Below are 13,357 nucleotides of genomic sequence, written 5' to 3'. Positions count from 1 at the left end.
TAATAAAAGACAACAGCGGACTGATTCTCCGCAACAAATGAATCAGAGAGCCCAAAAGGGCGGCAAACACTCCGCCAGGAGTGAATAAGCCATGATGATGATGATGATGATGATTTTAAATGCCCAGTTGGTGATAATTTTTTTCCAGTCGGATTTTTGCACGAGAGTTGAATGGAAGGGTAACAAATCAATTGGAAGTTCTGTCCGACAAAATACATGGAACGTTTTCGTAGTTTTACGTTCCAAATTTTTAACCTGTTCCACAGTTAAAACTTCCTATGTTCCAGTATTCCTATACATCAAAGTTTGTCCGACTAGATACCGTTAAGCTATTAACAAATTTTCAGCTTGCTATTAATCAACTTTTTTTGTTACGCGGGATCCACACCTAGAAGCATTCTCAATGGTGATAATGGTGATGTGATAATTCTGATATGGCACTTAAAGAAGAGGAAGTAGGTTCATTCGAGCCTATCTACACATGGATTTTCAAACTAGGCAAATAGTTAAAGTTCTCATAACCAATTTTTTTGATTGTGTAATAAGAAACATTCGGTAATTGTTAAACCAACAAAATTGTTCATTTTAGGAACTTCCTGGAAAGTATATCAACCCGGTGGTATCAATATGAAAGTTTATCCTATCATCCTCGAAACAGAAGAGGTCAGTGAACCAAAGCTAGTCCGAGTTGATTTAAACGACACTGTGTTTGGTCTCAAACATAAAATTGGCCAGTTATTGAATATGAATCCTTCCAAAGGTAAATAACTTTAATGCTTAATTTTTAAAGATAATAGTCATCATAGCCAGGTAAACAATTCAGTAAGTCACAAAATTCAGTAAAATTTGATATAGAAATATATAGGTTATAGAGTAGTTGTCAGATACTTCTTAGACTGCATTTCTTCAAGTCGATTTCTTGAGTCAAATCTTACTGAATTTTGTGACTAATGTTTAATAAAAGAATCAAATATACATCGCTTAAGTTATTATAGTTATTCTTTTTATACACTCATGGACAAAAATATTGCATATTTTCGAATTATCATGTGAAGTGAAATTTTTGTGCTACAATCCTTAGCCTCCCGGTGTCATAGAAATAGGGTTTCTTTTCCGGATGCGATGTTTTAAAGTGTCACATAAATGGTCAATCAGATTTAAATCTTGTATGAGCTATATGTTGGCCAATATAATTTTTAAATAGATTACAAAAATGTATAATACTTGGGCAAACTTATACAATTTAAACTCAGAATGAAAGATTACATTATTACGGAGGGTCGAAAGTCCCTTAGATAAACAAAAAATTTCTTTTGAATGATATATTTGAAATTAAAAATCATACTAAATTTTCTCTTCGTTTTCACCCTGTGACTTATTAAAATAAACATTATAAAAGTTTTTAAGGGCTTTCGGCGCTCGTTAATAATGTAATCTTTCATTCTGCGTTTAAATTTTTCAAAAATTCATATTAGTTTTCTCAGTATTAAAAAAAATTAATGCATTTAAAAAACATTGGACCGAAATTTTGCGCAAGTATTATACATAGTACATGTAAGTAATCAGTATTTCAAAATCTTTTAAATGAGGTATCACATGATGTACTTTTCCATTCACAAAAATCAAAATTATGACTGTCATCTAAAGAGGGGTCGCGAAAAGTTCGAAACATTAATGCTATAATATACTATGATCATTTTAAAAATCGACCTGTACGAGCGTTTTGCTTATGTGCTAAAAATAAATAAGTTAATATGGGGCTAGGGGGGGAGGGTAACACTTATAAGCTATTGATTATGTATTTTAGAAAGGAACTACAACGTTAACGGGGTTTTATTGTTTCATATAGTCAATGGACCTCTTAGTATGAAAAAACCGCGAAGTGCTACCATTTGAAGGGGTGCGTTTTTGAGAAAAGGGTGAATTAGTCCCTAGGCACAGGGCGAATTAGGGTGAGTTCTATGCACATTTGATGCAAACATGTCTACAGAAAAATTGTTTCAGGTTAAATTTACTATAGAAATATCACATTTTAAAGTTAAAAATATTTTTTTTTTACAAAAATATATTCAAAAGAAAGGCAGGAAAAAAACACGAAAGATAGCAATTTTGTTTTTTGTCCCAAAACTTTTTTCAATGGGGATATAGGTATAGGCATTGCCTCACAGAAAAAAAACTTCCATCTTTTTTCTTTAAAGTCACGTTTGGTATAAGTCCTTATTATTTATAATTTTCAAATTATGATTTTTCAAAGTTCGCCACTCACAGCGATTTTGGGACATTTTCCTTGTTACTTCGCAAACATTGTTCTATAACTTTTTCTACGCTGCTTTAGGTATATGCAATGTTACATTTAATAGAAAGAAAAGTCAATTATCTTTAAAATGGTCTATCGCAAAAGGCTGTGTGACTATTTTTAAGCAAGATATGGTTTTTCAAAGTTGTATACTTTTAATGATTTTTGATATATTTTGCGATTATTTTTAAATTTCTCATTATAACTTTTTTTATTGTATATTTAGGTATATACATTGTGCAATAAAAAAGAAAACTTATTTTATTTACGTTAAAACTGTGTATTGTAAAAAATTCTAGGACTATTTTTAAACGAGATATGCTTTTTCAAAATGTCACATATACATGCAATAGATCCCACTAAGCTGGAACCATATGGAAAACTTTTTATTATTAACTTTATGAAAAAAAGTTATTCTTTATAAAATGCTCTGCATATAGTCTAAAACCCATGATGCATCCATCAGATATATAAAATTTTGTTGATAGTGTACGAGGTATGTCAAAAAATATGAATTTCGCTCAAGAGTAAAGTAGCTTTATATTTTAAAATATCGAAAAGTGTTATTAAGAAAAGTTATTTGGAATTAAAAATTAATATGTTATAATATGTCACAATAATAAATTATTCTTCTAATTGAAAAAAATGAAAAATTTTAAAATTTTTCTCAAATTACGGATACACTTGGATATCCTACGGATATCTTGTTTAAAAATAATATCCTAGCATTTTTTGCAATACACCATTTTAAAGTAGAGAAAATATGCTTTTTTTATTTCACAATGTATATACTTGAATGTACAAAAAAAAAGTCATAATAAAAAATTCTAAAAATAATCATAAAAAATATCAAAAATCGTAAAATATAAAATTTTGAAAAAGCATAACATCCATAAAAATAATCGTACAACCTTATACAGTAGATCATTTTAAAGGTAATTGACTTCTCTTTCTACTAAGTGTACCATTGCATATACGTAGAAATGCATAGAAAAAAGTTACAGAACAATGTTTGGGAAATAATGGGGAAAATGGCCCAAAAATGTAAGCGGCGAACTTTGAAAAATCTTATTTCGAAAACTGTAAATCCTAGCGACCTCTATCATACGTCATTTTAACGAGGAAAAATAGTAGTTATTTTTCGCTAAAGCAATGCCTATATGTACCTATATTCCTGTGGAAAAAAGTTATGGGGCAAAAAACAAAATTGCTTTCTTTTGTGTTTTTTTCTTGTTATTATTTTGAATATATTTTTGTAAAAAAAATATTTTTCACTTTAAAATGTGATATTTTGATAGTACTGGAACAATTTTCTTGTAGACGTGTTTGTACTAAAAGTGCATAGAACTCACCCTAATTCACCCTGTGCCTAGGGACTAATTCACCCCTTTCTCAAAAAGGCACCCATTTAAATGGTAGCACTCCGCGGGTTTTTCACATTTAGAGGTCCATTGACCATATGAGATAATAAAATCCCATTAACGTTGTAGTTCCTTTTAGCTCTCTTATTTTAAACATAATCAATAGCCGATTATGCCAGGGCAGTGTATGACACTATGACACTTAACATAGCTTCGGAAAAGAAATCCTATTCCTACGACACTGAGAGGCTAACGATTGCAGCACAAAAAATTTCACTTCACATGATAATTTCAAAATATGCAATATTTTGACCATGAGTTTACAATTTCTACGGGGTGTGTCATTATTTATTTCTACTTTTACAGTAAAAATCGTGATGGAAATGTATTGCAACGAACCAAAATATTTGGATAATGATACTGACCCTGTTAAATTTGATCCGAATTGCAGCAATTACAAATTGTATGTATCCAACGCATTAGATGAAGACCCAGAGAAAACGTTCCTATTTTCCAAATTGAAACGGTTGATATCTTTGTTTGGATATATTATTAGTTTGACGATTGTTTTACCGGATACCGATGTAGGTAAGGTCCATATTGAAAGGCTACATTGAAAGCATTTAATTTTGTCATTATTTTTAAAGCGCCTAGCCGGGTAAGATGATGAAAACTGCCCCCAACTCGATCCGAATTTCATATAGGTCACCGTTTATGGGCAATTCCACGAACATACGCCTGTTTTACTGGATTACTTCGACAACGAATATTTTACCGTGCAACATAAGAAGTACGAAAGTAAATGGCGCTAATAATTATTCCAATAAACAACAACGTAATTTGCAATTTACTTTCGTTCTTCTTATGTTGCACAGTAAAATATTCGTTGTCGAAGTAATCCAAAACAGGCGTATGTTCGTGGAATAGGGTATAGCATATATAGTGAAACTCACTTTCTGAAATTTTTAGCCCCCTAAGTGGTCATGTGACCCACCTGGAGCCTAATTAGGGTTTTTATGTCTTTATTTTTTATCTCAGCCGCACCGAGAACTAGCGAAAAACTTTAAATAAAAAAGTTGTAAGCTTTAAAAAAAGTTCTGTCCGATTTTTTTTTAATTTTTGCCGGGAAATTTAAATTTTAGAACGATTTTAAAATTTTAAATGAGTATAAAAAATAACTCGACATTCGTTTTCACGAAAAATATATAACGTGTATTTTTGTATGTTTCACCTTGAATTTTTTCAAATTTTTAAAATTGGTGAAACGCACCTTTAAAAATAAAAAAAACCGCATTTTTTCGTTTTTTTTTCCTTTTTTGATACAATTTTATACATATTTTTCAAAAAAGATAACACCGTCACTAGAATAGGTAATAAACTGAAAAATAATTGGGGTTTGCTTAATAAAAAATTTTTGTAACGCCATCCATTTTCAAGATACAGGGCGTTGAAGAAAACAAAATTTTACACATTTTTTACGATTTTGCCGAAACTACTGGCAACATTGTAATAAATCTTGGCGGGTTTTATGAGGTAGTTATTGTGCATGTTTTGACATACAATTAAGGATTTGATATTTATCATTGGCGCGCATAGGGGTAATGGTCTGAACTTTTCAAAGAAAAAAAGATAGTACGCCACTGACATATTTTAAATTAACAATCATTTTTGAATTCCTCGTTCAATTTGCGATAAAAAAACTATCTTCTCATTTTTTTATACGAGGCGCCGTTTTGCTGCAAAAAATAAAATATCTAACGCTTCCAAAGTATTCGAATTAGTTTTTAATGGATGTACGAGTTTATGTAATAGATGTAGAAACTACTAGCAGTTCGAATACTTTGTAAGGGTTAAGATGTGTTATTTTTTGAATAAAATTGGCCCGTCGTATGAAAAAATAGGAAGATTTTTGTCACAAATTGAACGAGGAATTCAAAAACGATTGTTAATTTGAAATATGTCAGTGGCGTACTATCTTTTTTTTAAGTTCAGACCATTACCACTATGCGCGCCAATGGTAAATATAAAATTCATAATTGTATGTCAAAAAATGCACAACAACTACTTCTTAAAAGTCGCCAAATTTTATTACAATGTTGCCAGTAGTTTCGACAAAATCGTAAAAAATGTGTAAAATGTTGTTTTCTTCAACGCCCTGTATCTTGAAAATGGATGACATTACAAAAAATTTTTATTAAGCAAACCCAATTATTTTTCAGTTTTTTACCTATTCTAGTGACGGTGTTACCTTTTTTGACAAGTATGTATAAAATTGTATCAAAAAACGAAAAAAAAATCCGAAAAAATGCTGTTTTTTATTTTTAAAGGTGCGTTTCACCGATTTTAAAAATTTGAAAAAATTCAGGATGAAACATTATGCAAAAATACACGTTATACATTTTTTTCGTGAAAACGAATGTCTTAGTTATTTTTTTATACTCATTTAAAATTTTAAAATCGTTCTAAAATTTAAATTTCCCGGCAAAAATAAAAAAAATTTCGGACAGAACTTTTTAAAGCTTACAACTTTTTTATTTAAAGTTTTTCGCTAGTTCTCGATGCGGCTGAGATAAAAGATAAAAACATAAAAACCCTTAGGCTCTAGGTGGGTCACATGACCACTTAGGGGGCTAAAAATTTCAGAAAGTGAGTTTCACTATATATGTGTGCTAAACGGTGACCTATATGGAATTCGAATCGAGTTGGGGACAGTTTTCATCATCTTACCCGGCTAGGCCCTTTATTTATACCAAATTGTTTATACCATTTTTTAGCTACACTCGAATCGATGTCCATACCTTCGTTGGATTTAAATCAAAATCTAGACAAATTGGAGTTGGGTAGTGGTGATAGATGTACGAATTCACCCAACTTGCGGGTGTCTCCTCAACCCGGTCATGGGGACGGTTTTGGCGATCAAAGTAATAGCGAAGATAGCAGTTTAAGTGACAGTGATAGGACGTTAGTAGGAGAAACCCCAGGTAAGCCTTTCTTCTTCGTATTGCGCCCTCTCCTTTCGAAGGTTGGCGATACAAATGGCAACTGTAGCTTTTGGAAACTGCTGCACAAAAAATTTCTGCGGATGAGCAATCAAACCATCTTCTAAGGTCCTTCAGCCACGAGTTCTAGCAACTTCAGTAATTATAATTGAATTATGCTCCTTCTCAAATATGCCCGGAACATTAATAAAAAAATAAAAATATTTAAAAATTTCGAAAATCATCGATTTTTTTCTATTTTCTTTGCTTATAACTTTAAAACGATTCGTTTTGGAACAAAGTTGTACGGAAATAAAATAAGGCTAATTAAATTTTGTATAATATACGCCTGGTTAAAAATGTCTTGAATTATTACCCTTTTTGCAAAATAGCAATAAATACAAAATAAGGGGGCAAAATAAGCCTGTTTTATTCAATGTTTTTCAACCACTTTCGTTGCATTTAGAATCTTCTTAATTCGCTTATAAAATGCTTACAACATACTTAAACCGTCCACCAAATTTCATTAAAATCGACTAAATAAATTTTGCATAATAAATTTTCAATCTAATTTTTTTTTAAAGTTCAAATTTTTTAAAAACTTAATGAACAAAAAGTAGACCGTTTAGAAGTTAGTTAATTTTCTTACATATAAACAGGCACCCTACCTATCTAATTAACTTTACAGAATTAAAATCGGATTATCTAAGCAGCCTCAGCAATGTTTTAAAGTTTAACAATTTTTTAATCTATAAACAAATATAATGTCTCCGTTACTATTATATTAAAAATTTACAAAACGGAACTAGAAAATACTCGGTACGACGCTTATTTTAACCGGCTGTATCTCAGGAACTAGTCCTCACCATTCAAATTTTTTACTTTTAAAATAAGGGTCGTACCGAGTATTTCTAATTTCGTTTTGTGAATTTAATTTAATATAATAGTAACGGAGATATTCTATTTGTTTATAAGCCAAAAAATTGTTTACAACTTTAAGACATTGTTGAGGCTGCTTAAATCATCCGATTTTAATTCTGTAAAGTTTATTAGATAGGTAGAGCACCTGTTTATATTTAAAAAAATTTAAAAACTTCTAAATGGTCTACTTTTTGTTCAGAAAGTTTTTAAAAAATTTGAAAAAAAATTAGATTGAAAATTTATTATGCAAAATCTATTAGGTCGATTTTATTGAAATTTGGTGGACGGTTTAAGTATATTATAAGCATTCTCTAAGCGAATTATGAAGATTCTAAGTGCAACCAATGTGGTGGAAAAACATTGAATAAAAACAGACTTATTTTGCCCCATTATTTTGTATTTATTGCTATTTTGCAGAAAGGGTAATAATTTAAGACATTTTTAACCAGTGGTATATTATACAAAATTTAATTATTTTTATTTTATCTCCCTACAAGTTTGTTCCAAAATGAATCGTTTTAAAGTTATAAGCAAAGAAAGTAGAAAAATATCGATGTTTTTCGAAATTTTTAAATATTTTAATTTTTTTATTAATGTTCCGGGCATATTTGTGAAGGAGCATAAGTCAATTATAATTACTGAAGTTGTCACCTAACTTTATCAGCAAAAATCCGTACATCCAAAGATAGAGGTAAAAAATCAAAATTTTACAAAATTTGCCTAATGTATAAGCCTTCTGCGCGTATTTAATTTCACAAGTTTAAATCTACCTTTTCAAATAAGAGGGAAGGGTCAGTGGGAACCTTGTTCTGAAAAAATGGCTGTAAATCCTGTTCTGCTAAATCGAATTTTGCAAACTTGGTCTGGTTGAAAACAGCTCTTTTTCGTCAATGTAAGAGTTATAATTTCGAAACAGCCTATTAAGTAATATGCCAGCTAGGAGGCGTTATTTAATTATTTTCAGAAATCTAGTTTTCATTGAAAAATATTAAATAGAAGTATGCATTTTTAATCCTGTATTACAAAATTAGATCAAATTAGCAACAGAATAGCGAAAACCGCATGGCGATACCTTTTTTCTGTCTCGAGATATCTTATGAAACGTGTAAATTTTAAAGCTAACCGTTACTGTCACCGGGAAACGAAGTTACCGAAAAGTTGTGTGCTGTGGAAAAAACAAAGAAACGTTTTCCAGATCTCAACGTATATAATTAATTAAAACAACAATAAGACAAACAGCACTATAAAATATAACAAATAAATAAAAACAACTACTTAGTGACGACTTGAATGTTCAAATTATTGTCCCATCATTTTTGATTCAAGCATTTACTCTTTCAAGAGTAGATTGAAGAGCAATCTTAATTTCTGCTCTCGAAATGCTTTGAATGGGGTTTCGTATTCTCTGGATCATTTTTTCTCGAGTAGGCCTAGCAACAAAAACAAGGTCTTTTTTCCGTCCCCATACCTAAATAAAAGTGAAACCGTCCCCACACCAAACAGTTAAATCTGGTGATAGTCAGATAATTGGACCCTTTCTTTTCGATAATGCTATTATTGGTGAACGCTATCTAGTTTTTTTAAGGAATGAATTGCCTCTTCTTCTGGAAGATGTACCGCTAGCAGTTAGTAGGTCCATGTTGTTTCAGCACGATGGTTGTCCCGCGCATTTTTCCAGAGTATACTTTTTCTCATGAGGATCTTTCAGTGCGTCACAGTTTTTCCATTTCTTTCTAACGCGTTAAATTGCATGTGACAGAAAAAACGCACGTCGGTGATTACATTTGGTTGGTGACATTTATAACATTTATTCTAGTTGTCAATAGATAGCGCTATAATCGAAATAAAAATTATTTTCGAATTACATAATATATCTACGAATATAATCTGTACAATTTATAAGACTATACAAATCAAAGAAAATACCATTTTATAAATGCAATAAACAGAATTGATTTGTTTTTATGCCAAATTGCAAATAAAATTTGACAACTGTCAGATTTAACTAAAATGTCATGTCACTAAAATGTATATTATCACGGACTTACCTTTTTTTCTATCATTTGTGACGCACTGAAAAATGCTCATGAAAAGAAGCATAGTAAGAGATTTTTTAGATGAGTCATTCGCTGATAGATGGATAGGACATGGAAGCCTATTTGGCTAGCCAGATCACCAGATTTAACTGTTTTAGACTTTTATTTATAGAGGCCGATTAAAGACCTTGTTTTTGCCGCTAGGCCCACTACTCGAGAAAACATGATCCGGAGAGTAGGAAATGCCATGCAAAGCATTGCGAGAGCAAAAATTGAGACTGCTGTTTACTCTCTATATATATACTCCAACTAAATTCACATTCATTTTACGAGTATTAGCCAATGATTTTACTTATTTATTTTTATATTTGTACTCGATTATCCAACATCATTTTATTTATATACTCTAATATACTCTAATACTTGCATCGAAAATTATGGGCCATAATTTGAACATTTAAGTCGTCACTAAGTAGTTGTTTTTATATCTTTGTTATATTTTATAGTGTTGTTTGTCCTATTGTTGTTTTAATTAATACACGTTGACATCTAAAAAATGTTTCTTTGTTTTTTCCACAGCACACTACCTTTCCTTAACTTCGTTTACCGGTGACAGTACCAGTTATGTTTAAAATTTACACGTTTGTTAAGATATCTCGAGATAGAAAAAAGGTATCGACATGCGGTTTTCGCTATTCTGTTGCTAATTTGATCTTATTTTGTAATACAGGATTAAAAATGCATACTTGTATTTAATATTTTCCAAAGAAAAGTAGATTTCTGAAAATAATTAAATAACGCCTTCTAGCTGGCATATTACTTAATAGGCTGTTTCGAAATTATAACTCTTACATTGACGAAAAACAAATCTTTCAACAAGACTAAGTTTGCAAAATTCGATTTAGCAGAACCGGACTTGCAGCCATTTTTTCATAACAAGGTTCCCACTCACCCCCATATTTTTCCTTCCAGTGCCCTTCCGAGGCAAATTTTGTAAAATTTTGATTTTTTCATTTTTGATATTCAATAACGCCCTCTAGCGGTACAAATATGAAAATAATTTCCAGGCTTTTCCCGAGGCAACTTTTGTTATAAATATTTTTTTGTCAAAGTTGTACTATAAACGGTTCCTGAGATATGGCCGAGAGCCATTCTTATTGGGACATCTGGTACATTACTGGAATGAAACACTAATGATGAAATTAGTATTCCGAAAACGTTCTGTTCTGTTTTAGGTATTTTTTAAATATACCTTTTATAAAGGAATTTACTATTTTTTTCTATGTAGGTGATCACATAGGCATGTTATCAAGTAGTCCCACATCACCCGCAGATCAACACATGTCATCACCCAGCGATCCTCGCGAAGACACATACAGTTACGAAGCTCTAGGTCACCCCGGCGAGGAAATGAATTGGGATGATGTTGATACACAGCAAGAGGAACAGTACTCGCAGAATTACTATTTTAAGATTACCAGTGAAACGCACAACAGTGAGACTCAGAATTTGGATAATAATGTTACTAGGTAATATACGTTTGTTTTAATTTGACCCAAGTCTATTTCATTATTTAGATGAATCAAGTTCTTGGGATTACCTAGAATGTTCTAGTCGTACCTTCGGTCCAATCTCTAAAACGTAAAACACAAACTGTGGTACAACCTTTTGTTTAACCAACTAAAATACACTAATATAAACAACTACACTGCGCGTCAGTGAAAACGGGCGGCCCACAAAATTGGTCATTTTTGATGCCTCTAATTTCCGAAACCTGTTATCCGATTTAAGTAATTTTTTAATATGTTATAGCCTCATTCTTTAACAATATCGCTGTAATAATATTGATGCTAAACAGGTAAATTCTCATTGTATTCCGGGTGGACCAATCAAACTGTGTTTTTTTTTCTCAAACTTCGCAACACCCTGTGGAATATTCTGGCATTTGTAAAATACTGAAATTAAAACCCAACTATAGCCTCAGAACATTCTGTTTTTTTATTCATTCGCTTATGTTGGGGATAATCAGAAAGTTAGGTACTTTAACAACTAACCATGTTCTTCATCAGGACAGGCTGTTTCTAAATAAGTGCGACAAACTTTAAGGAATAATTCTGCATGAAAAAATAATCACCGTTTGCGTTATAAACATATGTCCGCAAATGCTTCGTTTCCGAGATACGGGATGTTGAATGTTTTTTTACAAACTGACGCTTTATTTATTGCTCTACAACCAGTTGAGATATGTAAATGAAATTTGGTATGTTTTAAGCGGTAGTTATTGCGCACTTTTTACATCCAACTAAGAATATTATATTCATCATTGGCGTGCATATGGGTAATATGACCTGTATACGCGCCAATGGAGAATATAAAATTCTTAATTGCAAATTCAATTTGAAAATCGGCATCGCCGCGCTAAAAACTCCCATAAGGATTGCATTGCCATATATTCGTGTACTGTAAAGTCAAGGTGGGGCAGACATTAGTTTTTCATTATCTCTCTTATTTCTTATGTTGCGTTCAAGTTGTTATTTGCCTTTACTATCCCATACACTGTCAAATAAAATTTTGTAAATATTAGAGTATGTAGGATATTAACTTACATTCATTTTACAGGTGTTGTAAGATCTTGGCAGACAAAAGAATGACTTTAGAGAGGCTTAAGAAAAATTTAGAAGTTGTTCTGAGAGTACCTTCAGAGTATTTCAAGGTGTACAAACAATACGCCAATACAGAAGATGAATGGGTATGTTTGTCGGATACGTTACGATCTGCTAGAGATGGTGAAAGGTTTGTATTAAATTATAGGTAACAACTGTTAACACGCTCACTCAGACACTTAAGATTTTTTATCTAGGATATTTCCTTATTGTTTATGAACTTATTCATTGAACTTTTTCTGCTCCTGATTTCTGTATTTTGTCTTCCATTATAATATCTAAATCTGGATATTGAAACAGATCTTTCTTGCAGTATGGTCCTACAGGTTATTCCTATATATAAAACTGTTTGAACATTAGCCCTAACATATTTAAGGGGGTAGGCGCAAAATCTTGGTCCAATGCTATTTAAATGCATTTAGTTTTTTCGAATCCTGAGAAAACCAATACATATTTTTGAAAAATTTAAACACAGATTGAAAGATTACATTATTACCGAGGACCGAAAGTCCTTTAGAATAAACAAAAAGTTTCTTTTGAATGAAATATTTGAAATTAAAAATCACACTAAATTTTTCTCTTTCTTTTCACCCCTGTAACCAATTAAAATAAACATTATAGAAGTTTTCAGGGACGTTCGACCCTCGGTAATAATGTATTCTTTTATGCTGCGTTTAAATTTTTCAAAAATATGTACTTATTAGTTTTCTCAGGATTCGAAAAAATGAATGCAATTAAATAGCATTGGACCAAGATTTTGCGCCTACCCCTTAAACTTTAGAATGCAATACGTTTGCCGAAATTAATTAACTTTCTAGAGATATCTCTTAGGTCTAGGTTATAAAAATAACCCGTTCCAGAAAGTCAAGTCATTTGCAGAAAAATGCTATGCAGTCACATAGAATATTATGTTCTGCTCTTTCTTTTTTTAATTTTAGGTTATTATATTTTTTGTAAAATAACGGAACAAAAATAGTTTGAATAAAAAGGTACGATTCCGAACAAGACCGCAACCCGCAGCGACAGACCTACTGGTTCATATGGTTTCCTATGAGCTGTATGTCGAGTACAGCGGCACTGTCGCCAACGCAGACAGAACGTC

The 13,357-nt window shown here is 31.5% G+C and overlaps 1 protein-coding gene across 4 annotated transcripts in view; it reads left to right on the top strand.

Moving 5' to 3' along the window:
• The window catches only part of LOC126881126 (ubiquitin carboxyl-terminal hydrolase 47), a 138,640-nt gene that overhangs the window by 105,199 nt on the left and 20,084 nt on the right, over positions 1–13,357 (top strand). For all 4 annotated transcript variants that reach the window (XM_050645186.1, XM_050645185.1, XM_050645187.1 and 1 more), the window contains 5 exons: positions 590–760; positions 4,024–4,245; positions 6,432–6,638; positions 10,881–11,121; positions 12,212–12,385. In XM_050645186.1, the coding sequence (XP_050501143.1) occupies positions 590–760; positions 4,024–4,245; positions 6,432–6,638; positions 10,881–11,121; positions 12,212–12,385 (1,015 nt within the window). The remainder of the gene's footprint in view (positions 1–589; positions 761–4,023; positions 4,246–6,431; positions 6,639–10,880; positions 11,122–12,211; positions 12,386–13,357) is intronic.

This window comes from Diabrotica virgifera, chromosome 3, assembly GCF_917563875.1.
Source record: "Diabrotica virgifera virgifera chromosome 3, PGI_DIABVI_V3a".
NCBI lineage: Eukaryota > Metazoa > Arthropoda > Insecta > Coleoptera > Chrysomelidae > Diabrotica > Diabrotica virgifera.
The sequence above is the reverse complement of the archived record's forward strand: the minus strand, read 5'-3'. Positions and strand labels throughout refer to the sequence as shown.